We start from the raw sequence: 27884 nt of genomic DNA, 5'->3' as shown, positions 1-27884 counted from the left end.
CAGCTGTCATTTTAAGGACACAACCTCTGGGGCTTTAGCACAAATCCAAGGTTTAACAACCTTTTGTTGCATCAGAGAAGCCAACGAGATTTTCTTCCGGGGTGTAAGGAGTTTGGAGCCAGCAGAGGAGGCCGTCAGAGGCCTCTAAAGCTAAGGACAGGTGCGGAGGGTGAGGCCGACCCCTGGGACCGGCTTCCACAAGCGGCCGGGCTCCTTACAAAAGTGTGTGACCACAGTGCGCTGTCCCGGCTGAGAGCAAGACCTGATGAGGGACCAGAGGCACCAAACAGGAGCCGTGTCGCTTCGCAGGGGTCTTGCTTCCTGGGCTGCCCTGGTGACGCCGGTCTCCGCGATCACTATGGTTTTGGACATTAGGGTATCAGCCATTCATCATTTGCTGGATGTGGTTTCCATCCTGTCATCTTTGAGCCACCTGCGGGCCTGGGAGCAGGAGGGCCCGGGCGCTGGGCCCTGCTCTGGCCCTTAGCATCTGGGCGCTGGTCCCTGCCCCCTCTCTGAGCTTCCATTCGCTCATCTGCCAAAGCGGGAGGCTGTTCTCCGAAGGAGAGCCTGGCAGTGAGGCCAGGTCTGGCAGCTGGTGCATCCCACTCCCAGTAAACGGGGTCTCTTGTCCGCATAATCCTGGTTGAGCAAATCTCTTATCCAGATTGGCCTCAACTCCCCCATCCACAGAATGGGCTGGCTCTTTACTGAGCAGAGTGCGCACGGGAGCACGACTCCTGTCCCTGGACTTGACCCTCTGGTATCCCGAAGAATGTACCAGTTTTGGGCGCGTTCTTTTTTTTTTTTTTTTTGGTTGGAAAAGGAAGGGTTACTTTAGTAGCTTTTACATATAATTGTGGATATTCTTTTTTTTTAATAACTTTTTTATTAACATATAATATATTATTTGCTCCAGGGGTACAGGTCTGTGAATCATCAGTCTTACACACTTCACAGCACTCACCATAGCACATACACTCCCCAGTATCCATCACCCACCCACCCCATCCCTCCCCCCAAACCCCCCCAGCAACCCTCAGTTTGTTTCCTGAGATTAAGATTCTCTTATGGTTTGCCTCCCTCCCAATCCCATCTTGTTTCATTTTTTCCTTCTTTACCCCCCACAGACCCCTACATTGCCTCTCAACTTCCTCATATCAGGGAGATCATATGATAATTGTCTTTCTCTGATTGACTTATTTCACTCAGCATAATACCCTCTAGTTCCATCCACGTCTTTGCCAATGTCAAGATTTCATTTCTTTTGATGATTGCATAGTATTCCATTGTAGAAATATACCACATCTTCTTTATCTATTCATCTGTTGGTGGACATCTAGGTTCTTTCCATAGTTCAGCTATTGTGGACATTGCTGCTATAAATATTCGGGTGCACGTACCCCTTTGGATCACTACGTTTGTATCTTTAGGGTAAATACCCAGTAGTGCGATTCCTGGGTCGTAGGGTAGCTCTATTTTCAACTTTTTGAGGAACCTCCATGCTGTCTTCCAGAGTGGTTGCACCAGCTTGCATTCCCACCAACAGTGTAGGAGGGTTCCCCTTTCTCCGCATCCTCGCCAGCATCTGTCGTTTCCTGACTTGTTCATTTCAGCCATTCTGACTGGTGTGAGGTGGTATCTCATTGTGGTTTTGATTTGTATTTCCCTGATGCCGAGTGATGTGGAGCGCTTTTTCATGTGTCTGTTGGCCATTTGGATGTCTTCTTTGCAGAAATATCTGTTCATGTCCTCTGCCCATTTCTTGATTGGATTATTTGTTCTTTGGGTGTTAAGTTTGATAAGTTCTTTATAGATTTTGGATACTAGCCCTTTATCTGATATGTCATTTGTGAATATCTTCTCCCATTCTGTCAGTTGTCTTTTGGTTTTGTCAACTGTTTCCTTTGCTGTGCAGAAGCTTTTGATCTTGATGAAGTCCGAATAGTTCATTTTTGCCCTTGCTTCCCTTGCCTTTGGCGATGTTTCTAGGAAGAAGTTGCTGCGGCTGAGGTCGAAGAGGTTGCTGTGTTGGCGCGTTCTTTTAAGTGATTTTATTTAATTTTTTTAAGTACCAAATTTTCTTCTCCCAATTCAATAAATGGAATTGTTTGTCTCCCGTTCATTTGCTGGTATCCAGCAAATAAAACATGACACGTTTATGTGGACTCTAATTTGCTCAACCGCCCTTTATTTGTTGATTTACGAAGCAAACATGCGCCAAGAGCCTGGGCCTCGGCGGGTCCCAGGGGCTGCATAAATGAGTCGTACACGACTCCCTTCCTCTAGCTGGATGCCTGAGCTCTGGCTCCTGGGAGGTGTTGGCATCACTTGGGACTTCTAAAAAATGACCTATGCCCCGCCCTACTTGGAGGGAGGTGACTCTTGCCCCAACCAAGGCGGAAACCCTCGGCTGTCACCAGAGGTGGGTGGCAGGGAGGGGTCTGTGCCACGGGAAGACAACAGCTGTGTGCCTTGGCACCTGGGAGCCAGAGGCCAGTGAGATTCGCACACCCGTGAGTGACATCTCGGTGCCACCATGGGCGCCGGGAGATCCCAAGGATCAGGGCCACCCTGGACCCTGACCCTCTGGGAATCCGGAGTCTGGGGAGGAGCCCGGACTCAGCACAGAGGCTGGAGATGGACAAACATGCCTGTTGGCCAGACTGCACCTCCAGCCCGCTTCCAGGGTGCTCTAAGTCTGTCTGATAGAAAGCTCACCGTTTGGAAGTGTTCTGTTCTGTGCTGTGTTCAGTACGTTCACTGTGTCGTGCACCTGTCACTCCCGAATCTAATGGCAGGGGGTTTTCGTCACCCCGAAAGGAAACCCCATACCCTCTCGTCGTCCCTATTCTGGACATTTCACATAAACCTGGGTGCTCTGAAGCAGTGTGAGCCAGTTTCCTCCTCATGGGGAGGAGGCCCCCTCCCGAAGTGTGGGCATGGGGGGAGGAATCCTGAGGCACTGTGCAGGCTTGGCCCCCTGAGCAGGACAGGCGCTCAGAGCTGGTGACCCCGTAATGGAAAGGGATCCTGCAGGGTGGGGGACATGATCCTGGCTGAAAGCCCCCCCTACCTGTTGTAGTGGGATCAAGAGCTGGTCTGGCACCCCATAACTCTGTTCTGGTGTGAACCTCATTTCCCTCATGGGTCTGTTGAGTGGGTCATATGGCCTCATGCCCTGGTGCTTGGGAACAGTGCCAGTCCCTGGGATCACCCTGTCAATGCTGGCGAGTTCATATTATTGTAGAACTCACGTAGGACGTCCTACTCGTGCGCAGGACAAAGCATTTGGTCTGACCTATTTTCTGCGGGTCCCTGAGGACTAGGACCATTGATTCCTCTTCATCCCCTGAGACAGCTCCGAGCCTGACCCATGCAAGGTGCGCCTGAATGTTTGCACAAACGCATGACTGATGGGGAAGACAGTAGAAGCTCTCCGGGAGCAAGGGGGCGGGGAGGGGACTCCCAGTTTTGAGCCTGCCATTCGCCAGGGAGCATCTGGGACCATGTCTCAGTCTGGGCTTCAGAAATAGGTACTGAGACAAAAATTCTGGGACAGGTGGCTATTTGGGAGTTGATCTCAGAAAACACCAATAAGGAGTGAGTGGGAGTGGGAGACAGGACAAGCCAGTCATCCCTGTGGGCAGCTGCAGGCAACTCAGTCCTGCTGGGGAGCCCTGGGAAATGGTGTGGGACCGCAGCACCGAGTGACCTGACCTGTGCGCTGAGGGAGCTGGGGTCACAGTTAAGAGCTGATTCCAAGGGGAGTGGGGGACCCACCTTCCCGGGCAGAGATGCGGCACTGACCGTTGGCGGCTGAGCCGGTGTCCCCAGAAGGACACCAGCTACAGGCTACGGGCTGTCACCTGACTCCCCTGGGATCCCCACGGGTGACCTTCACCCCTGGTCAGACCCAGATGGGTCTACACCTTCCAAGATGCACACCCCTCTTTCTCACTCCAGAAAGCGCATCAGCACTCCTGCGGGTGCTCTCCTACCCTTGGGGTAGTTGATCCCTATATTTAAAGAGCAGTAAACCTCTCACAGACATTTACTCCTTCAACAAATGTGTGTGGATCTCTCCATCCTGGCCAGAGCCCGAGGACAGCCCAGCGGGTAGGACAGGGAGACCCCCAGGGAAGGCTCATGGGAGAGGATCAGGGTTCTGCTTTGTGTCGTGTGGAGGTTGGGATGCATGCGGACAACTTGCGGAGGCAGGACACGGGGACCGCAGACTAAACGGAGCACCGAGAATTCCCAGACAGTCCGCTGAGTGGAGAGTGTCTGACCCAGAGCAGGTGCCCTGCAGGAGGCGATGGGGGGCTGAGCGGAGGGGCGGTGATTCTCCAGGTGAAGGCTGGGAGTGGAAATGGGAAACGGGGTGTATCCCTGACCGAAAGTACGGCAGAGGCTGGAGGCCACAGAGAGTCTGTCCACCCCAGGACGGCAAGTGCATGAGGGACACGAGAGGTGAGTTAGAGGAGTGGGGGCAAGGCACAGCGTGCCGGAATCCTGGACTGGAGCCCCGGGCAGTGCAGAGCGTCGGGGGGTCTGCGTGGAGAGCTTCTGGCTAAGCTGTCTTCAGACGGTTCAGTGGCAGGAGACCAAAGGCAGATAGCAGGGAGAGGGTGGTGGTCCAGAGGAGAGAATGGTGGTCTGGGCCAGGTGGCACTGTGAGCAAGGGGGTCGTGCCCCAGGGAATGAAGGAGGGTAAGTACTTAGAGCTGAAACAGTTGGGTGGTCCCCACTTAGTGACCCCAGGAAGGCAGGCAGAGATATGAACCAGGATCCTTGAGGGGGTCCCCAGGGAGCAGGCAGAGCTCACTGTGGGCCTGGAAGGTGGGGAGTGGTGCGACTGGCCTTGCAGAGTGGGGAGGCCATGAGTAACGCAAGGGAGCCGGCTGCACGTGGCTGGGAGCAACCGAGGGCCCGCAGTGAAGGTGTGCGTTGTCACAGGCGTGTGTGCTGATGGAGGGTCAGAGACAGAGTGTCCAGGGTGCTCAGAGTGAAGCTGGGAAAGGTGATGATGGCAAGACAGGCAGCCCTTTATTCATTCAGACATTTCTGGAGCATTCCTACGTTCTAGGAGCTTGGGATACGCTGTGGAACAAAATAATGCGGCGCGTACATCCCAGCAGGGGAGAGAGATCAGAGAGGAGGAGGCAGGGCGCGCCTGTGAGCTGGACTCTGTGCTAGAAACCGTGGGTGCTGGGGACGTGGGGCGTGAACTAGAGCACATCGGGGCTGGCCCGGGCTGCAGTCTGGGGGAGGACGGCATGGGACCACGGGCTCGTGTTGGAGAGGAAGCGAAGTCCGCTGGCACCCGGCAGCCCGTCCCAGGACTGTCCCGGGGGGAGGGCAGAGTCAGGCTGGGACCCGGGTCAGGGACTTGCCCGGGGTAGTGGGGGATCAGCCAGGGGCCCGTGCGGCTGGAGCGGAGTAAAGGGAAGGGGGTAGGAAATGAAAATGGGGAGCAGCAGAGTGGATCCTATGGGCCCAGGGTGAGTGGGTCACAGAGGAGGGGCGTAACAGGACTTGTTCCCGATAGGATCGCTGGGGTTGCTGTGTAGACCAGACTCTGGGAGCCCGGGCAGAAGCTGGGAGACCAGTCCAGGTGAGGGGTGGTGGCCACTGGGAGCAGATGGCACCGGCTGGATGGTGACATGGCTGGAGCGCACTGCACTTCGGAATGAGCCAGGACCTGAAGGGCGGTGTCCTGCGGGAGCGGGACGAGGGGCAGAGAGGGGAGGCAGGACCCTGCCGTCACTCCAAGGCGAGCAGCAGCTGCGGCGTCTTCCCTGGAGTGGCCTAGGGATGGTGGACAGCCATGTGGCCTCATGTCCCAGACAGCCCCTGGCTGACAACTCTGATCCCTGCAGGGTTCTGAGGAAGCGGCCTTGCGAGGGGCCTGGTGTTGGTATCATTAAAAGGAGACATGAATTCCGCATCTGCTGGACGGGGGAGGGCACCTGCCACCTGGAGCCTGCAGGTGGGCAGCCCAGAGGCCCCCACGGCTGTTGTGAGGGCTGGGACCAGGCCATGCGGCCTGGATCGGCTCCGCATCTGCCCTCACAGGCCCCGGGGCTGGCGTTCCCAGAGCTGCCTCCATCCTGGCATGCAGGGCAGGCCCAGGACAGAGGCACATCATCGAGGGACTGTCCTGGGAGGCTGTTCCTGTGGCTACTGGGAGAGAGTTGATGTCTGTCGGAAACACGGGGACGTTTCTCTATAAAGTCAGTCAATGCTGACAAATGAACAGAGCCATAAAGAGGCCACGTATGCATGCTCAGATGTAAGAAGCCATTCTTGGTTTCTGCTAAAAAAAAAAAAAAAAAAAAAATCACAACGCGAGGGCGCCCGGGGGGGCTCAGTCGGTGAAGCGTCTGACTCTTGATCTCAGCCCAGGTCTTGATCTCAAGGTCGTGAGTTAAGTCTTACATCAGACTCCATGCTGGGCTTGGAGCCTACTAAAAAAAAAAAAAAAAAAAAAAGTTTACAACCCAAAACTCTCCTAACTTTGTTAGTCAAGAAGCAAATGAAACTAGAATCGGGAAAGCACCACAGGTGTTCAAGAGGACCATTCGCTCACTCACTCATTCATTCACTCAGCAAACACCTGCTGAACATTGACTCTGGGCCAGATGCTGGGGCAGGAGCGGGGGATGTGAGCTGTACCAGTGGTTCCAGGAAGAAGTGGAGGCTACAGGGGGGCTCCACCTTGGACAGCATGGCCAAGGAAGGCCTTTCAGGCTGCCTGATACTTGAAGGAGGCGCCTTGCGCAGACTAGGGAGGACACGCTATGTGGAAGTGCAGCATATGCAAAGGTCCTGTGGTGGGACTGCTGGGCTGGGGACAGTGATCAAGGGGGAGCCTGGGGAGGGTAGTGCGAAATCACTCGGGGCCTTATAAACCCCACTTCCCATAGTACAGAGCTGGATTTTTTTCCCTCCCAAGGTGCCATTGAAGAGGCTTGGGCCACAGAGGTTCGTTCACAAAAGGATTTAGTTTTTAAGACAGTCACTGGCAGCTGAGAGGAGACTGGGTTGGAGCAGCAAGAGGTTTGTGGGGAAGATGAATCAGGAAGCTACAGCAGTTGTCCAGATCATAGAAAACAGGGGCCAAGACTGGGACAGTGGAGAGCCAGCAGGATGGGATGGGGGAGGACAGGGAAGGAAAGGAAGGAGTCAAGGGAGGAGGTCCGAGGATGAGTTGATGCCAAGTAGTGTCTGCCAAGAGTGTGGTGGCCCTGGGATCATCTGCTGAGCAAGGACTCTGATTTACCCGGCTAGTGTGAACTGAGCACCCCCCATGTTCTGGGCTCTGGCTCGTGCAACCCAGAGATGAGTAAGAACTCCTCCGGGCCCTGGTTGAGCTCGCTGCCCAGGAGAGGGGAAATGGGAAGTTGTCATCCAGCACAGAGGGCAACGGGTACAAAGTGCTACAGGAGGACAGAGACCGCGAGCCCTGAGCCATCAGGGATGACTGCTTGGAGGAGGGGGCATTGAACTGTCTCAGAGAGCAGTTAGGATTTGGAAAGGCAGATGCAGGGAAGGATATAAAGGTGGATGGGAGAGATGCTCCTAGGGGAAGGAATGGCCTGAGCAAAGGCGGGGAGTCAAGTCTCAGATGTTTTGGGAACCTGCGATTCTCCTTTTCAGGAGTGTAGGATACCAGGGAGGGTGACGGGAGTGGAAGTGTCTCAGGGTGGGTGGCCTGAGGAGTTTGGATGTGATTCTAGAGTAGTCAAAGGTTTTGAGCAGCTAAGTTAACCTAAGTGGAGTTTTCAGACCATTAATCTTACAGAGAGGGGAAGGAGGCGGGGTCCACGGCACATCTGTGTGCCTGTTGGGTTTCTGTCTGTGGCAACCATCTCTTTCCAAGATGACACCAAGATGTTGGTCTTGCTTTGTTCCCCCTCACAGATCAGTTGATGGGGATGGACTTAGGTTGCCTCTCTGCCCCGTTTCTCTCTCTGAATATGGTTAGGTTGCACATGGGGATGATGTCTGTTTGTCCTGCAGCGTGGGCCTTCCTGCAGCTTATCAAGACTGGTCATGACCTCGCAGTGATCTCTGTGCTGCTCTTTGCCCTTTGGCCTCTGGAGAAGGAACACTTATCAGTAGAAGTTCAAGGTGTCTTGGACCAACATCTCTGGGAAGCTTCCAGACTGTGTGTCCACGCTGGGGCCTCTGCCGACCTCAGAGCGCGGGATAACCCCTAGTCCTTCTTCTTGGTCACTCCTTCTCCAGGAAGGCCTCCCTTCCCTGACATGTGGAGCTTGAGATTAGGAATGGGACTGCGGTTGGGGTGTTGGGCTGTTGAGGGGCAGAGCAGCTCCTTCCCTTCCTACTCCGTCCACTCCACCAGGAGAATGACTGGGTTTGAGAGATTCTAAACTTGGTGCTGGAAATGGGAAGTTACCTTGAGTACACAGGGGGTGTTTTAATTCCTTCTCCTCCTCCTCCCCTTCAAACCCTTTCTCTCAGCCACCAGGTTCATACTTCTTCAAGGTCAGATGAATATCCTGCCACACACACACACACACACACACACACACACACACACACACTGGCAGGGAAACAGGAGGAAAGGATGAGGACAGGCCATACTCAACAAGACTTGAGGTCACGGAGCTGTTACGTACATTTGTTCCCGTATTCAAGATGGCATCTGTCCGGTTCACACACTCTTTCCCTGGCTCGCCTTGAGCTGACTTATCCTACCTGTGATTCCGGATCAGGGTAAAAACAGCTGCATTTGGAAATGTGGGGGTATTCGTATTCTGTTGCCATAATGATTGGGGGGGTGCTACCTGCTCTGAGTAAACAGGGGTCCAGGGGTGATGAGTGTCGTGCGAGGGATGGTTTTACGCCATGAAGGCCCTCCCCTTTCTGCTGATAGAGGCCCTACTGAGAGTCTGCTTAGCCATTAAGCCTTGTTTCAAACCAGCCAAGGTTCAAGTCCTAACCTGTTGTCCCAAGGAGAGCATATTCTTTCCATTTTTTTGAAAACTCGGCGACCCGCCTTGTTACCGTGGGAGACCGTTCCTGTGTCTCTGGATGATTCTCTTTCACTCTTGCATGATGTTGGACTAGTCCACATTCATTTATAAGGCACCGACAAAACACCTTGCCAGCAGCAGAAAAGCCAAATATCTAAGACCTGGTCCAGTCCTCAGAGGGCTCGTGATTCACATCAGAGAATCACTAGTCATCTTTGGGGACCCACCAATTTGCAAGCCCCAGGGAGTCAGAGAATGAGTCCACTCCATCCCTGTGTCCACCCCGGTGCGCCTACACCATGCTCTCTTGCTCACAGAACACTCAGTAAGTTTGGGTGTGTTGAATTGACCCAAGGACTGCAGTCATGGCTGTTGACTCTGGGTGGCTGGAGGACAGGGCTCTTATTCTACTCGATGCTTTTGAATGCTGTAACGTGAAATTGAACTTGTACACATAGTCTTTTGAGGTCAGGTACTTTACTGGGCTATATCTTGACAGACTTTGTGTTCTTCCTGATTTTCCTGAGTCATGCTGACTTAGATTCAGTGCCCCGGAAGCAGAGCCTGAGGCAAGGATTCAGGTGTGTGTCATTATAGAAGGAGTGCTTTCAGCAGGAAGTGGAAGGGAAGTGAGGGAAGCAGGACAGGAAAAGGGAAGGAGTCCAGTACAGGTACGACTTCAGCTGGAAGCTAGCTTCAGGAGAGCCCATAGGGAGCACTGGATTGAGGCGAGGGGTAGCTGTTGATGCCTCCATGTCAGTGAGGCGCCAGTGACCTGCGGGGTGGGGGGGGCTGGGCAGTAGCAGCTACTGCACATCATCTTAGATGCGAGGAGAGCCTGGATAAGGCAGTATCCAGCTGTGCTCTCAGAGGCTTGGCCCCGCTACAGCCCCGTCCACCGCTCTGAAGACCTACCACATTTCATCTTCCTGCTTTCACAAGGTCTGCTCCTCTCCCCTCTGGCTCCTTTCATTCCCTCTTTGTCCCATTTCTGCTGAATTCCTGCTTCCACCAAGCCAGAGCCCGGCGCCCCGATGCGCCCTACGGAAGAGGAAGTTGGGTAACCGGGGCTGGTTTGCAGAACCCCGCTGCTCCCCGCCCCCCCCCCCCGCTCCCCGCCCCCCGCCCCCCGCCACCCCTCCCCCACCTCCAGGCTGGAACCCTGCATTCCGGCACAGTCAGAAATACACAAAGGATTTAAGTCTCATCTCTGAGAACATTCAGGACCTTATACCCAGCAAGGCAGTTTATCTCCTTACTCAACTCTAAGATGTTTTCCGCCGGCCTCTTAAAGCCCTGTGGGATTAGCCGGCTCTGCCTCGTCCCCCCCTAGCCGCTCCTCTCCCACGGAAGCCCAGCAGGAGCACGAGCCCAGGCTGACGTTTATCAAGTGTTCCCGCCACGGAGGCACAGCCACTGAGAAGGACGGCTAATTCCCGTCTTGCTTGCTTTTTTTTTCCCCCTTCCTTTCTAACACACATCCCACAACTTATCCATCCTCCCCTTGGAAGGCATCCCACTAAGTGCCGGCCCTGGCAGTTCTGTCCCAGCCTGGAAAGTTTCTAGATTCTTCCCTACAAGGGTTGGAACTGGCCAAAATGGAGAGTGAAGTTTAGCAAAGACCATGGTGAAAGGATTGGATTTTTTTCTACATTTGGTAAGACACCGGTGAAGGGGGTCGCGCAGGAGTGTCGAATGATCTGATTTATATTTTCCAGGGAACTTTCTGGCGGCTGTGCGGAGAATGGGCTAGGAGCAGGGAGGGTGCAGCTAGATGGCTCTTGTCCAGGGGAAGGTGCCGGTGAAGGGGGAGGAAGGGACAGGGCAGTGGCGGGGGGGAGGGGGGTGGGGCAGAGACCAAATCCAAAGGCAGAACAGACAAGACACATTGGCTTGGACAGAGGGGCCAGTGAGGGAGGTTGCTGGGAAGGACTCCCCTCGTCTCTGCGTTGAGCCACTGGGTAAATGGGCGATTGCGAGGGGAGGAGGTTGAGAGGTGGGAAATGAGGAGTCCCGTTTGGGGCCTGTGAAGTCTGAGCCAGCCTGTGGATGGTCCAAGTGGAGACACTGAGTCACGGCTGAACGTACGGATCAGCAGCTGATGCTCTAAATACGGGAGCTCTTGGCAGCTGGCTGGCCTTTGAAGCCAGGAGACTGGAGAGAGCTTCTGGGGAAAGAGTACGGCTAGAGATGGGGACCGGGGCCGCAACTGCAGGACCTTTGCCCCCGCTACCCTCAGCTAAGAAGCTAAGGTCGGCCAGGTCAAGGCCAAGTGCAACTTTAGGACCTAAGAACACTGCATGCGCTTTTCCTCCCATTTTTCTAGATGACAGCTTCCTTTTCCTCCTTTATTCCCCAAGAGCTAGATTAAAGCTGATCCCTTTCCCGGGTCACTGCCTGCCCCCCGCCAGACATACGGGAACGGCAGCTATCGCGGATGCCATGCCAGTGGGCCGTGGCCACAACCAGGGTCTGAAAAGAACAAGAAAGAAACAATATTTAACCATCAAAGATCCCTCCCATTTTGAAAATCCTGATTCCTGTATTCTCTTTTAAGAATCCGCATCGTGAAATGTTGAAAGGGAAGGCTGAGCCAGGGGCCGAGTGGGGTTCCTCAAGGTGACAGGAGGAGTCTGGGGCTGGGTCGGGCCCAGGAGGGGAGGAGCTGAGACGGTGGCCTTTGGGGGCAGGGGAGGAGGACGGGGTGCCGGGAGGACTTGAGATGGTTTCTCTTCTCTGCTTTGCTGGGTGCTCCCTTCCTTGTGTGGCCCCCAAGAAACCTGCAGCAAGTGTCCACTTTCTCATCCCTGCAAATCGGCATTTTCCAAATGCTTCCGATTTTGGAGAAGCAGTATCATGTATATATTGTGGTTAAAAAGGAGACCAAATCCCATCGAGACCATCAAAAGCCCCGCGTCCTCGCTGCTCAGGTTTTGCTCCCAAATTACTTTGGCTGGCAAACTCCCTTTCGGGTTGAGAAATGACAAAGCCAAAGTCGAGGTCCTTGCATTTGAAGGGCTGTGTCTCCTGAGCTGGTTCGATAAACAGGGCGTACAGTGGCATTCCATTACACTCTTTAAAAAAAAAAAAAAGAAAAGGGAAAAAAGACAGCTCAGTTCATACCGATGTGTAAGCTTTGCCAAAATATATTAAGTCGAATATACATTCTATATCCCCAATGAGAGCAGCCCCAATGTGTGTGGGGACAGGTGCTGGTCTTGGTCTCGGAGCGTGCTGTAACAAAATGTCATAGACTGGGGGGCTTATAAACAACAGAAATTTAATTCTCACAGATTTGGAGGCTGGGAAGTCCAAGACCAAGGCTCAGGCAGATTTGGTCTCTGACGTGGGGCCCCCTTTCCTGCTTCATGGATGTTCTCTTCTTGCTCGCAGGGCACAGGGAGAGATCTCTCTGAGGTCTCTTTTATGAGGTCACTAATCCCATTCATGGGATCCCCACCCTCATGACCTAAACACCTCTCAAAGACCCCACCTCCTCATCAGTTTAGGGGTTAGGTTTCAACATATGAATTCTGGTGGGGGGAGATTAGAGGGGTTCTCACTTGGAATACATAAAAATACCTGTAGGCCCCCTCTCTCAAAGGAAACATCAGACATTGGTTTCAGTCCTGGTGGCTTCTGGGGAGAGGATGGTCCCCGAGCTAACCCCTGGGCCTCCTTTCCTGTCACTGACCAATTTCTGGAAGTCTCGAGAACCTTCAGGGTTATCGATCATATTTTACGGTTCAGAAGATTCCCCAGAATTGGAAGAGCTTTTGAGACGTCACCCTGTCTGTGTGAGGCGGCCCTCACCTCCAAGGCCCCATTAATGTCGCTGTCAAAGGAAGATGATGGGACGGTTGATTATGGTGACCTGTCTGGCCAGCTGTCAGGAAAAAGAAAGAGTAGACAGCGGCAAGGATCTCAAGATGCTCTATGTCCATTGGATTTTAGAACAATATGTCCAGGGAGCTCATGACTATAAGGAACTAAAGGAGGGGAGAATTTATCCTGTAGGTGATCTAAAAGGTTTCTTCCTAATTTCTCCCTTGTGGGGAATTTTATGTCCCTTTCTCCTCACTCCTGGGGTGATGAGCAAATGTCTGCTGCTCATCCCTACAAACTGGCATTTTTCAAATCCTTCCGATTTGGGGAAAGCAGTATCACGTATATAGTGTGGATAAAAAGGAGACCAAATCCCACTGAGACCATCAAAGGCCCCGTGTCCTCGCTGCTCAGGTTTTGCTGCGAAATTACTTTGGGTGGCAAACTCCCTTTCGGGTTTACTTTGAAGCAAACTTTGCTTGAAGCAAACTTTGCACTCCTAGGTCTCCCCGGAGACTTTCGTGGACTAAGTCCCGCCCTCTGCCCTCAAGAGGAGGAAGTAAGGGGCTGCAGGAGGCTGGGAGTGTGGCGAGGGGCACCGTCATGGAGGCCACAGGTCAGAGGTCACAGCCTCTCCGGGCAACGTTAAAAATCTGTTCTTCCGGCCGGACTGAGGTGCTCTGCCGGAAAAATCTGGTCTCCGCTGGATTGGCAATAGGATCTGGTAGAAGGATGGACTTGGGCATCAGATGTCCTGGAATGCTGGGGTCTCTGTTGATTTTTTCCTCCCAGGGCCTGTCCCCGCTTCTGTTAATGGGGACAGTGACACCCATGTCTCCTGATGGATCAGGAGACTTAATCAGGTAGTAGAAACCCATGCAGTGTGGCTGAACAGGTACCTAGCAAGGGGGAGGCTGCTCTTACCACCGTTATATTCTTATTAAGCTCCTTGAAACATTTTGAAAGGATAAAGATACTCCTCTATACAGTTCTCTCTCTTTTTTTTTTTTTTAAGATTATTTATTTATTTATTTGACAGAGATCACAAGTGGGCAGAGAGGCAGGCAGGGGGGCGGGAAGCAGGCTCCCTGCTGAGCAGAGACCCCGATGGGGGGCTCGATCCCAGGACCCTGAGATCACGATCTGAGCCGAAGACAGAGGCTTTAGCCCACTGAGCCACCCAGGCGTCCCTCTACACAGTTTCCTGAAACCTTAGCCAATTGCTTGTCTGCGCCCAGATGACAAATAACAGACACCAGTGAAAGTTCAGAAACAGCCCGGCAGGCCCAGGCCAGAGGTTTGCACGGACAGGGGTGACAGTGGCCTGAGCACGTAGGTGGCGAGATCTTGCATCTTTTTTATGATGGCAAAGACGTTCCACGCTCACACTATGGACTTTAATGCATCGTGGTGATTGGCGTCCTACCTTCGGATTTGGGGATGGGTCAAAGCAGCCGGGCTCCCAAGTGCTTTCCGTGTATCGAGGGACAAGAGGAAAGATCATTGCTCCAGTCAGGTTCCACTCGCCTTCGAGAAGGACCCCTCTGGGTGGGACGTCCCCCTGGGAGCGATGACAAAGTTCTGCCAGGCGGGTCAGGGAGGAGCATCTCTGGTGTGTGGTCCCTTCTTCCACCGGAGCAAACAGGACAACCGAGCAGCGCCTGTTCTCAGCTCCTAAGTTTCTGCGTCACCCTTGCCAGCCCCCCAGGCCAAAGGCCACCATTTCCTGGCAGATACGGTGGCCTGGCCCCTGCCCCTCCGGAGAGTAAACGGGCTCCTTGTTCTCAGCTCTAGAATGAACTGGCCTGTGGGTGGCAGAGACACATTGTCTCCTGTCCTGGCAGAGAGAATAACGGATGCCTCGGAAAATGAGGCATTTCACTCTTTTTGGACCCTGTTCCAGGCTGTTCCGCTGCGGAGACTCTGCGTAGAGGGAGGTCATCGTGGAGGCAGCTGGCTCGGAATTCTAGGTTCCCGCTGGAAAGCCATCGAGCTTAACCCCTGGCATCGCCAGCCAGGCTCGGCAAAGGTGCACTCTGGGAGGCTGAGTCAGGTCTGCGCTGCCGGCCATGCCCCTGGGGGAGGCATCTGTCTCTGCACCAAGTGTAGGAGCCAGGGGAGAGTCCTGGAGACCTCCCAGGCCCCCCCGTTTTCCAGCCGGGAGATTGTGTTGCCCCGGGGAACATGTGGGCATCACAGTTGGAGGGGGAGCTCCTGGCATCTAGAGGGTGGAAGCCAGGAATAGGGCTAAACCCGCCATAGCCCACAGTGGCCACAATCCAGCCCCGACGGTTAGTGGCGCCCCGGCTGAGGGACCCCGCTGCTCTAGGTTAAGGTCGGCTCTTTCGTTTGGCCGACGGGCATTTGAGGTCCAGATTGATGAAGTGTTTGCAAAAGTTCAAAGGGTTTCCAAGACGGTGTCAGAAGCCAGGTGGCCTGGCTCTTAGAGTGAGCCACGTGGCTAGAAAGAGAAGGAAATTCCCAGGCAGGAGCTTGTTGCCAAGTTGGGACCTTCTGCCCAGTCTCGCTCAGCATGCCCTGTCCCTTGGCCAGGCCAGTGTCCCAGACGTTGTCCGTGGATAGTGAGCCCGCGGGGGTCTTTCAGCCACAGACTTGGCCCCATTTCGCGGCAATGCCACACCACTGATCCTCAGGGGTGCAACCTGCCCCGGCCTTCCGCTTTGTTATCTGCTCAAGAAGGGTCCGTCTAGTCCCCAGGCCTGGCGGCTGTCAAATGAGTGAGCGTGTGCGCCAAGTGTGGCACCAGAATCTGTCCCCACACACTTGGGGACTGTCCCAGCAGCGGCTTTGGAAGCTTTGACCCGCTTTTTTAGCAGTTCTGTCACTTGGCTTCTTTGGCCCTTAGGAATCCTCAGTGTCCTTACCTATGAAATGGTAATAATCCCCGCCTCACCTGTGTCCGCAGGAGGGGACCTGGGAATAAAAGAATGGAAGAGGGGTGCCTGGGTGGCACAGTCGGTCAAGCCTCTGACTCTTGGTTTCCGCTCAGGTCATGATCACAGGGTCAGGGGATCACCCCCTGCCCCTCCCCACATCGTCTGGCCTGAGTCCGCTTGAGATTCCCTCTCCCTCTGCCCCTCCCCGCTCAAATAAATAAATGAATAAATCTTTTTAAAAAAATGAGTGTAAGAAGAAGGTGCTCCGGAAACTGCCGTTAGAGGGGCTCGAAACGACTCTTGCTGCCTTTTTGGAAAAGGAAGCCAAGCAGGTAGTTCACCTCTCATCGCCCTGGACCAGCGCCAACCTAGGAATTTCCGGCCATGATGGAAGTGGTCTCTGTCTGTGCTGTCCGATGTGGTAGCCATTAGGCACGTGCGGCTATTGGATTTTTAATTAATTTTGCTGTAATTAATTTAAATGTAAGTAGTCACAGGTTCTATATATATCAGAGTGCAGCCATGGACCATTAGCAGGGGCTTTTTTCCCCTCTTTAATACTATGGGGTTTTTTTTCCCCAAAGCCACTGACATTTCAGACATTCTTTATTTTTTATTTTAACAAAGACAACAAAACGGTACTGATTTTTCTCATCTGTGTCACCAGCCCTTGGTGTTCACAACCTGGACAAAAGTCATTCACGGCTTAAGCCAACAGGGACCTTTAAACGGGACCCAGCCCAGGCTAGAGAACTAGCGAAGGGGGATTCTGGGAAGGAATCTGGAACACAGGAGACTCACACGAATCTCGCTGGGCGGTGATGTCATTGATGACGCTTGAGAAGGCGGGCCAGGATCTTTCCACACCCTGGCTACCTGCTGTCTGGGGTTCTTGCGGTCGAACCTGCCCTCCGAGCCAGAGACAAGGGTTCTTAAAGGACATGTGCCCAGGGGGGACTGGAGGGTGGGATGGGGGAGGGGAGGAAGCTGAGGGAGAGTCTAGGAGACGTGAGCCCATCCTCTGGGGGACTCTGGAGGATTCCTTATGTCCTACCATTGGTCCCGGCGGGCGGCAGGGGGCTAGACAGTGCCACCTAGCCCCTGTCGGTCACCGCTCATGGACTCTCTGAGGTGTGGGGGAGTCAGTTTCCAGGCTCCCCGCCTCATGCATATCCATGCCAGCAGCCGGAGGTTAGTCTTGCAAAGAAGGTACTCCGTGTGCCCCGCACCCCAGCACAGATGGGAAGCACCCCACCTTATAGAGCGCACCTCCATAGCCAAGACTGAGTCAGGTGGCTGCGGAAGTTGCTGTCTGGGTGTCAAACAAGCGAAAAGACCCCACGAAGTACCAGGAGGGATGGGGGAGAAAGGAGGGGCCAGCGGTGCTCAGGTGTGCTTGAAACTGCCAGGTGAGGGATGGGACGGCGCAGCCTGTCCTACCTCACAGCTAAGCTGACAGTAATTTTCTCATTGGACTGGGAGCCAGAAAGAGCCTTGGGGGCTGGCCTCAAAGTGGGGGGCTACACCTGCCTTAGAAACCAGCCTGCTCCATCGTCCGGCAGTTAAGAAGATGTTAGTCCTGAACCTGCCCAAATGTCCTTGCCTCTGCGGCTGGGGACCACTGAATGCGCTCTTGTGTGACCTGCAGGAGCAGATGTGACATGTTACCGTGGTCGATCCTCTCCACCAATATTCCAGGAAAGGGATGAGGCGTTTGTATCCTTCCAGTGCTCTGTCTAGAGTCGCTTAGCACGAGTGGTGTGCCCCAGGCAAGATCCAGACGCAGGTCAGTCTGTCCTCCCGGCTTCTGCTGTGTCTTCACACTGTCATTGTTCAAGTTCTTGGGCTGGACAGAACCTGAGCCCCATGCCTAGAGCCCTCCCACCAGAGCACTGCTGTGACATTTGGAGCGAAGCACCCGTCTGAGAAATAATACAGAAAGAGTGGAATGTTTACTTGCAAAATAGAAATTTGGGCTGTGATTTCAGGACGCTCTAGATCACTGTCCCAAGCTTGTCGAACAGTCTCAAGTTAAGATCCCCCAAGTTTGGTAGGGATAGATAGACAAATTCTTTCTGTCCAAGGCTGGAGAGTAAACAGTTCAGGCTTTGCAGGCCCATTCTATCTCTGATGCAGCTGCTCAGCCTGGTGGACACATCCAGAAAGTGGCCATGACCATAGAGGAACGAATGACTGTTCCGATAAGACTTTATTTACAAAAACAGGTGGTGGGCCAGATCTGGCCTAGGGATCAGAGCATGTCGACTGTTGGTCCAAGCTGAACCCCTGTTCAACATGGTTACTACTGTTTAGGCAGAGCAGATTCTACCTGGCAAGGCACTCGTGAGGCCCGATCAGGTATTAAATGCCTTCTGGAAGGGAAGAAAGCAATTCAGCATCTCTCCAGTATCAACTGGGTACCAGGGTTCTGCTGAGCATTTAATATATATACTCTTGGGAGCATTTTCCCATCCTGAGGTCGTGAGTGTCTCACAAACAAAAGATAAGCTCATTGTTCTGGGTCAACCAATGTGGGCTCGCACGTTCAGCATGTTATTGTGTCTTGTTTTTTGGTCTCCTGCTGTTGGTCCATAAGGCACGTGCACAGCTAAGTGTGTTGGGGAGACAGGAGTCAGTCAGCATTTGTCCAGCGATTCCTGAGTCAGTGTCCATTCTCCAGTGGACTGTAAGCATCATGAAGGCGGGTCCCTGTCCGTTTCACTGACCCTCATGTCCTGGTACGTAGCGTAGGGTCTTCCCAGCACGGAGCAGGCTCCTAGGAGATATGGGTGAGTGAGTGGATTGGCGCACGAATGAGGGGGCGTCAGGGCCGGGAAGGTGGGCTCAAGTGGTCCCCCAGGCCTTTCCCGATGTGGCACCGTCCTGTCACTGCTGCGCTGTTCTGATGCTGTCAAGAGCGGACCTTCTGGGCAGCAGTGCTCTGTGGTCCTGGGTGGGAACAGAAGCCTCAGGGGACCTGAGGAGGGTCCCCAGGGCAAGGGACAGAGAAAGGAAGGATTGCAGCTACGGAGAGGGAGGAGTGCTGTTGAGTGATGAGTCCTGGCCTTCAGGAGCCCCACAAAGAGGGCTGTTTGGGTGAGGAACAAGGGGAGGCGTGGTCTGCAGTCGCCACCAGAAGCATAATGAATTGCACCAGGCAGCGGCCTGCTGTTCTCGGCTCCCCGGGCCTCCGCCCAGATCTTTCCTTCGCATCAGGAAAAGCCCTGGCTGCCCCCACCATGGAGACTGAAACCCAATTCATAATTTTCCTTTCCTAATTAGGCATGGGAATGATGGAGACAATTATTAATAATGTATTGGGTTTTTTTAATGCCCCCCTCAGGAGCCGGGCCTGAGAACGGTGTCTTGACGACAAGCAACCACACTGCCATCACGCTGGGCGCAGGGCCCAGGACGCCAGGCAGGAATAAATAAATCAGAGAAGCGAGTGTCCCGTGGGGCTCGGGCAACGGGCTGGGAGTCCGAGATGGAAGGGCATGGAGCCCCTCACCAGGGCTTCAGCAGGGGGGTCCCGGACACCAGCGGGCGGAGGGAGGGGGGTGGAGGGGAGAGAAGCTTGGGTGCCAGCCGCTGGTGCCCCCGTTCCTAACCCTGATGACCTAGGCCAACCCACATAGGGCCTTTCCATAGTGATTTGCCTCTCCCCCACGCTGCAGGGCTCAGCGTCCATCTCACCTCCGCGAAGAGGCTTTCCTGACGCCCGGGGTGACACCGATGTCCCCTTTCCCACACGGCCTCAATCCCTGCACACCGCTCCGTCTCCTTTGGTCCAAAGTGTATCCTCCGGCATGTCTGGATTTGCTGGCTTGTTTCTGTCTGCCCTGGAGCTAGCTGTCGGGGTCACACCCCAGCTCCCCCGCCTGCCCCAGTGAGGTCTGGCACCTTCAGAGCACTGTGTTCGCCCCTGGGCGCACCCTCGGGCCCCGGCCCTGCGCTCCATTCAGACCGCCGTCCAAGACACAGGGTGGAGGAGCGCGGGGCGAAATGGCCGGCCCTGCACGGGCCTCACCTGCAGTTCCCTGCCCTGCCGGACGCCCAGCAGCTCCCCCATCTGTGCAGGGGGCCCATCCCCTGTCCTGAGTCACACTCAGCACGCACGCACACACGTGCGTGCACACACACTCCATCTCCTGTCTTATGAGACTTCCCCGGCCACCACCTCCCCCACCCCAGCGGGGGCTCCCTGTTCCTGCTCCCCTTTGCAACAAAACTCCGCCACTGAGCTCTGCATACTTGCTATTTCCATTTCATCTCTCGCATTCGCTCTTAAATGGCCACACTCAGGCTCCCTCCACCACTCCCTTGTCCCTGCACCGGTCCCGGTCACGGTGACTGCCATGCTGCTCGGCCGGTGGCCGGCTCTCAGCCCCATCAAGCTCGCCTGTCGGCTGCGGTGGTCACAGCTGACCGCCTCCTCTTCCCTGTCCTTCCCTGACAGGACTCCACGTTGCCTGTCCCCCTCCAGTGCTCACTGTCCTCTCCTCCTTGCTTCCTCTCTCCTTGGTCTCTTCGCACAGAGGCGCCTCAGGGCTCAGGCCCGACCCTCTGCCCGACTCTGTCCGAGCTCCTGCACTTGATCTCGGGCCTGGCTGCTGACAGCTCCAGCTCGTGCTCACTTCTGAGCTCAGAGTCTCGATCCAGCGGCTCACTCGCCATCTCTCGTGGGGTGTGATGGGATGGCCGGACCTCGCTCCCCACCTGCACACCCAGAAGCCTGCCCGGGCCCTGCCTTCCCCGTCGTTGATGGCAGCTCGATCCTGCCGCGTGCTCAGAGTCCCTGTAACTCTTCTCTGACTCTCAGGCACACACGTCCATACGTCCGTGAACTTGACCGTCCAGATGTATCCGGAATCTGCCCTTTTACTCCCACCTCCACTGCTGAGCCCCATCAGAGCCACTGTCCTGTCCGTCTTGGGCCATTGGCAATGACCCCCCAGCTTCCCACACTCTCCCCCACCCTGCCACACACACACGCGCGCACACACACACACACGCACACACACAGTCTACTCTAAACATAGAGCAGTTAAGCCAAAGTGATGTCAGACCATCCCTTCTCCAGACTCTCCAACGACACCTCATTTCTCCGTATAAAAGCCCAAAGGGCTCTCATCTCCCCTGTCTTTCCCTTGTCTGCTTCACCCCGGTCACGAGGGCCTCCTTGCTGTTCCTCGAACATGCCCTGTCCCCGCTGACCTCAGGGCCTTGGCTTTGGCTCTTCCTCCAAGCACCTGCATGACGAACCCTTTTACCAGATCCCAGTCTTTGCTCGCATGTTGTCCCTTGAAGCCACCATGGCTGCCCTCGTTCACATTGCCACCCACCCACTCTGTACCCCAGCACCCTCAGCCCCCCAAAGCTGCTCTGTGGAGGGGTAAAAAAGGACATGGCAGTGTCCACGAGGGAAAAAGCTCTTTCTATTTCCATGCTTCTCCCGTAACAGCAAGGAGACAGTTCTGGAAGCCCCCAGCAGTCTTTTCCTCATGTGTCACTGGCCAGAGCTGTATGATGTGCTCCCTCTGAACCGGTTCGGGGCCGAAGCACTGGAACGGGAACTACCATGCTGGGCCGACAACACGGAAAATCTACTTCCTGGGCTGGACACGCCTCCCCAAGGCCTGAGCCCTGCGGGGGGTGGGGGGACACAGGAACCTCTGGCCTGGGTGGTGGGCGGAATTGGGGAAACATCACTGAGGGCGATTCTGTCCTGTACCCAAAGCCTGAGCCAGATTCCCACGGGCGGAGAAGGGGTGGGAGCCTCACCCTCCGCTGAAATGCACGTGCTTGCTGTTTTCATGCGGTCGGGGCTCGGGAGGAGAATTTTCTGTCTGGAAATGCGGCTTGTTTCAGAGGTTTGCATAGAGTGCCAGGGTCTGACCTCGTATCTGCGGTTGTAAAGTCCGGCCACACACACCCTGGCCCCTTCGGGGTGGGAGATGAGTGAGCGGTCCACCCCCAAGCGGGCCCACAGGGGAGGGCGGATGCCCCTGGCACAGGCCTCTCCATGGGCGCCCTATGCCCGTGAATGGATGGCAGTGGGCCCAGTCGGGAACAATGGGCTCTTGTGGGGGCGGGGGGTGGGGGAGGAGGCTGCCCCACACCCCTCCTTCCGCAGTGGTGCTGGGGACACCAAGGCAGAGGCAGGGACAGGGCCATCAGCCGTGCAGGAACTTCTGAGAACCTACAGCCTTCTGGGTCCTGGGGGGAGAACGTAAGGCAGGGCTGAGACGTGAGAACAAGTCCGCTGCTGAACTCCTCCCTTCCTCTGAGCCCCAGCCCCCTCCTTTGACCAAAGGTCCTTCAAACAGGTTCTGTTGCCGCACGAATGTTTGAGCCCCAAGGACCCGGCCATGTCACCAGGCCCTGACCAGCTTCTGACTGGTTTCCCACAGTCAGGGCTGAATGTGTCCTCTGGTCGGGGAGTACCTTCCTGGGCATCAGCCCCTCACAGGAAGCTGGGCGCCGCTCGGGGGGCCTTCCACAGGCCGGCGTTCCGTGGTTGTGACCCACTGATGGGCCACGAGCGGGACTGCCAGGGGTAGATCGTGGAGATCTACCCGGAGATCTAAGAGCGGGCCCATCTCCTGCCCACACTATCAAGGCCAGCTTGGCGTGCGGCCCTTCCAGTCAGGAGTCGGTCAGGCAACGGGCAACCTTGGCGTGAGTCACCAAAGACTTTGAAAGTAGGGAGAGAAGTCTCATGAGCCCCCAGGGGTCCACTGAATACCTCTGATGTCACTGGCAGGGCCTGGCACTCGGGCTGCCCTCCAGAAACCGGGAGCTGTGGGGTAAGTGGCTGTCCCCGCCAGGAGGCCACACTCAGGGTTGAGCCTCCTTCACAACCTGATAACATGATAAGACCATGTTAAAACAAAGGACAAGGCTATAACTCCCTTCTAGGAACCACTGAAAAATATCTTGCAAAACCGAATTGTTTCCCCCCCCTGCTTGCTGTCCCCTTGATTCATCCACGCCCCGCCCCGGGGACACTCCTGTCCATCCAGCATCTCCTGCGTGCAGCCGGCCGGGAGATGCAAATGGCAGGTCCCCGGTCGCACATTAGTACCTGTTGAGTTGGCCGTGAGTGCTGTTGCAAGCACACCTGGGTTCAAATCTTGGTTGTTCCGCTGACTGTGCGGCCTCAGTTTCCCCACATGCAAAAGAGGGTATCAGTGGGCTCCGTACCGCCGTGACTAGTCGTGTGCCTCGGAACTGGGGCTCAGCAGATGATGGTTGCTTCTCTTGGTGCCCTCAAGAACCTTGCCTCTGCTGTCCCATCTCATGATCACAGAAACCCGAGAGGAATACAGGGAAGGCTGTGGTCACTGAGAGCACCTGGGGGGACCTGCCCCATGTCTACAGCTCCCCTGGGGCACCGGGCCACCAGCCCATAGGAATCTCGCTGGTCTGCTCAGGCTCCTTGATTCTGTTCAGACAGGCCCATTCACAGCACCCCTGTCCACAGCTGCTCCATTTCCAGACACTTCTACAAGGTGTGGGGGAATCTTGACCTCTTTTTTCATCTCTTTTCTAGCACTTGCCACTCTTGGAATTATATAATCGCTGGTGGATTTCCTGATAGGCTCTTGGTTTCCCCCCCTTGGGAGGGACCTCACTCCTTGGACTTGCGCACTCCCTGGAATCTAGGCTCCATCTCCCAGACTTCACCCAGTGGGCTGGGCCCTGCTGGCTTCTCCCTTCCGCTGTTGGCAAACTCTAAGGCAGTAAGCTGGGGCAGCCAGAACTCCCCTCCTTTGTTTCTTGTCCAGAGATCTGCACGCTTTGCTGCCCTGAGGTCTGCTATTTTGAAAACCGTATTTTGTGGATGTTTCAGGCATGCGGAAGACAGCGAATCTGGCCTGGTTACTACATCTTAGCTGGAAGCAGAAGTCCTCAAACTAAGGGTTTTGTTAGTTTGTTTGTTTAAAGATTGATTTATTTTAAAGAAAGAGCGTGAACAGGGGCGGGGGGGCAGAGGAAGAGAGATTCCCAAGTGGACTCCGCGCTGAGTGAGGAGCCCGACTGGGGCTCGATCCCACGACCCTGAGATCATGACCTGAGCCAAAACCAAGGGTTGGACGCCCCACCAACTGAGCCACCCCGAGCGTCCCCCAACTAGAAGTTTAAATGATGCATTTCTTGACTGGAAAGAAAGCAGCGCCTTTGATAAAGCAAAACTGAGCCCGGGTGGTTCTACGTCGTGCTCTCTGGTTGTCACTTTTATCATCTTTACGGACGTCAAGAGAGTTTAATGAATACAGCAGGCTGAGCCTTATTGAGTCCCAGGAGACAGGGTGTTACAACCCCTGAGTCGTCAGGACTGAGGTCAGGACAGCTCCTGTCTTTCTGTCAGTGTTTGCTGAATCTTGGCACCGAGGAAGGGGGGCGGGCGGAGGGGCAGGGGGAGCGCCAGCAGCCTCCAGTCTGGGACTTCCCACCCTGCTTGCCTCAGCCTTCCCCCTCTGACCACCTGCCTCTCGCGGACATCGCCTTACCCCTTATCCTTAGCACAGAGTGGCCTCCTCCCCTCAGCCGCAATGACCTTCACCTGGCACGTTAGCAAATCCGCACGTCTTGGCTGTTGGAGCCTGCTGGCTCCTTGAGCAAGTCGGCCAGGTTCTGGCCAGCCCCGCAATGATCCGTGGGCAGCTGGTTCCAGACCTGGTAAGGGCACCGTTTCTAGCGAATCCGTCTTTGCACTCCCAGATCCCGGCATGGTGCCAGGGATGCAGGTGCTCAGTAAATGACTGGGGGATGCAGGAATGAATGAACGAACGAATGAATGAATGAATGAATGAGCACCTTGATGATGCTACCTTCTCAGATATGCACCATCGGTCTGATCACGTGCTAAACCTATCACATCTGCAAGGGAGTACTGGCCACACCATAGGAAGGAAGTTCAGGCAGAGCTTGGTATCCCAACCCTGCTCCTGCGAAAGATGTTTCTTAATCCCCAGCGTCCCTGTTTGTCCTTTTTCTGAAATGACACTTCTTGGCCTTCCTCCAACTCCAACAGTCCCTGATCCTTCCTGATGCACAAAGAATGACTGGAGCTAGGATAAAGAAGGGTGCATTCTCTGAACACAAGAGCTGTTTTCTTGGCAAAATCCAAGATTTATGCCCTGGATTAGATCCACAAAATTCCTCTCTCTTTTCATATGCATTAGCTTCCTGCCTTGAGTAGCTTCCCACATGCGTGTGCTGAGCAGTGCACCGCCGCATCGTATCGGGGCCCCGAAGCAGAAATCAGACTCCCCTCTTTCTGTATCTATTGTGTCTGAAAAAACCGCAAGCAAGAAGGAAATCCCCCCTCATTACCAATGGATGTAAAGGCCATCACAAGAGGCGCTCTGAGATTGAGTGTCAAATTCCAGACGCGGGTTAGAATCAACCCTCTGTTTCCAGTTGATGGGATTTCTCAACAAAGGCCCTGGTGGCATTTTTGGAGGGACAGTGCTACCTTGTAGGAATATCCAGGTCACTGTTGTTTTCGGGAGCTCTTGGGCTTGCTTACTGTGGCAACCAGAGACAGCCCTTGACCCCATATTTCCAAGTGCCCTCTGGAGGGGGACTGCCCCTGGCTGAGGATAAACACTGGGGATGTGAGCCCCAGCCACCTGTGGGCCATTGGTGGGCAGGTGTGAAGGTCCCCTTGAGACTTGGCCCAGAAGTGTTAGAGCCTGGGATGGAATCGACAGAAACCAAAATTACTTCCCTTTGCAATGAGAACAAGGAGGCAAGCCTGTTGGGGTTGGGACCCCATGAATTCAACCCCTGTTGCATTTCAGACTGTCCTGCAGTGATCACTGTAGGGAAGATGGGGTCTGGATTTACTTGGCTAAGCCAGGGACACCCCAAAAAGAGTAAGTAGGCGAGGAGGAGGGAGGGAACCAGGCTTCTCTTGGTGGGGAAAGGAAGGTTTGTGTTTAATATTTCACAAACAAAATAAAACAAAACAAAACCCTGAAGAAGTTCATCATGACAAAAATGAGAATCCTCTTGAATCTCCTTTCCTTTGTTTTAGAGTTTGTTCCTATTTTAAATTTCCTATTCCATATCTTCTCAAGTGTTGGGATTCCTAAAGGCCTGATCTTGCCCTGGCTGAGTGGCTGGTGATATCCCTGTCCTGGGCATCTCTCGGGAAGCATTTCCGAATCTGCTTGGTTGTGTGCTGAGCTGAGCGCCACATCTGGGGACCTTGGCTTTGTTAGCGGGGCTTTAGCACCTGTTCCTTGCAAAGCCCACCACGGCTTTCTGCGTCTCCCCGTCCAGCTCGCACCGATGCCACAGTCTGGTAACAACTCCATAACCCATAACCACACGCCCTGCCGGTTCCTCCTTCCTCATTCCCGGCAGGCACGTGCAAGGGAAAAAGCACTTGGGAAAACAAGCATGGCAGCTCCTTATAAAGTTACTCGCACACACCCCCTAGGACCCGGCCAGCCCCCACTCCCAGATGTTTAGCCAAGAAAAACATGAAGACACGTCAATGCCACGTACGCAATTGTTTCTAGCAGCTTTCGCCACAGAAGTCAAAACCTGAAAATAGCCTAGGGATCCACAACAAATTGTGGTTTATTCACAGATGGGAATACCACTCCGCAATTAAAAAAGAAAGAAAGAAAGAAAGAACTACAGAAATTTGTGGATGAATCTCAAAAACATTTTGCTGAACCAAGGGAGCAAAAAAATACACACTGCCTGGTTCCGTTTTCTGACTTTCAAGAACACGCAAATCTAATCGATGATTTAAGAAAGCAGAGTAGGGGTGGCCTGTGGGCAGGGACTGACTAGAAGGAGGCCCAGGGGAAGTTTCTGGGGTGATGGAAATATTCTATGTCATGATAGCGGTGTGGCTCAGGCAGGTGGATGCGTTTGTCCAAGCCGATCAGACTACACACTTCCAAAGTGTAAGAGTCCCCTATGGGATTTGCATCTTGATGATTATGGCAACAACAACGTCCATGACAAGAATGACGATGGAGATGATGGGAAATCATTCATTTATTCCCCACGTGTTGTGGTGCCCCTGAAGGTGTCTGTCATTCAGTGCTCACAGAGCCTGGGGCATGGTTTGGATCCTTGACATACAATCACTGGTCTTGAAGACATGCCCAGAGCTAGTAGGTGTCTATCTGTCCATCCATCTGTCCCTCACTTCCTCACAAGCCCCCTCTCCCTTTTCCTCCCTCCCGCTTCTCCCTTCTTTTTCTCCTTCCTCCCCCGCCCCCAAATTTCTTTTGTAATTCGTGGCACTTGTTTCCAGTTGTGTCCGGATCTTTCAGAGCCTCTGGGATGAGGCTGCATGATGTCACTGCTTTTCTCAGAAGAGTGAAGCAGGGGGAGGACAGGTTCACCCCCCCCCCCAGAGACTCCATGGATTGAGTAATGCCCAAAGGGCCCAATGGCATCCAGGATCAGATGCTTTGTCAGTGACAGACTTTTCCAGATTTTGGCCACCTGTGCAAACGGAGGCAGCGGTGGGTCCTCACTGCGTGGGCCAGATCCAAGAAGGGAGAGAGCCTGCCTCTTAGAAGGAATCGGCTTCCCACACTTTCTCTCCTTCCTCCTGCCCGGTGCGTCCTGGGAGCCCTGCTCCCCACCCCCACCCTGGGAGGAAGTGGATTTAATGCCTCAACTGAGAGAATGAGATGTTCTGTTATTTTTCATGGGAAATTAAACCTGACCCTGCTGTCAGTTAGCTCATGCCAAGGAAGGATGGATGGCCCGGGCCTCGGCGCTTCACCCCTGCTCGGAGCACGTGTCTGGCGGGGGGCCAGCCATGATGTCACCTGCCGCCGGGTGGGGGTGGAGACAGCGGGACAGGTCCCAGAGCCTTCATCCTGGAAAGGCGGAGGATGGGTGAGGGGGAGGCCACACCCTCGGTGTTACCCACAACGGTCCCCCTCTGACGCAGCCATCACCTGCTCCTCCCATCCCGGGGAGATTCAGCACGGTACTGTCTTTCAGCCCCCAACTCTACCTCGTGCCCCGCGGAGGAAAGCTGGTGGTCGGGGCTGGCCATCGTCATCGCGGTATGTTGCGCTTCCCTGGTGTTTCTCACCGTGCTCGTCATCGTTTGCTACAAAGCCATCAAAAGGTGAGTGCTCACAGAGCTCTGAGCCTGGAGGGG

The 27884-nt window shown here is 54.6% G+C and overlaps 1 protein-coding gene across 4 annotated transcripts in view; it reads left to right on the top strand.

The window, feature by feature from the left end:
- Window positions 1–27884, top strand: part of PRIMA1 (proline rich membrane anchor 1) — a 60434-nt gene that overhangs the window by 16223 nt on the left and 16327 nt on the right. For all 4 annotated transcript variants that reach the window (XR_006818752.1, XM_046009052.1, XM_046009049.1 and 1 more), the window contains exon 4: window positions 27722–27851. Coding sequence is in view for 3 of the 4 variants with exons in the window: in XM_046009052.1 (XP_045865008.1) it covers window positions 27722–27851 (130 nt within the window). In the remaining variant the exon portion in view is untranslated. The remainder of the gene's footprint in view (window positions 1–27721; window positions 27852–27884) is intronic.

This window comes from Meles meles, chromosome 6, assembly GCF_922984935.1.
Source record: "Meles meles chromosome 6, mMelMel3.1 paternal haplotype, whole genome shotgun sequence".
NCBI lineage: Eukaryota > Metazoa > Chordata > Mammalia > Carnivora > Mustelidae > Meles > Meles meles.
Note: the sequence above shows the minus strand (reverse complement) of the source record. Positions and strands in the feature narration are given on the sequence as shown.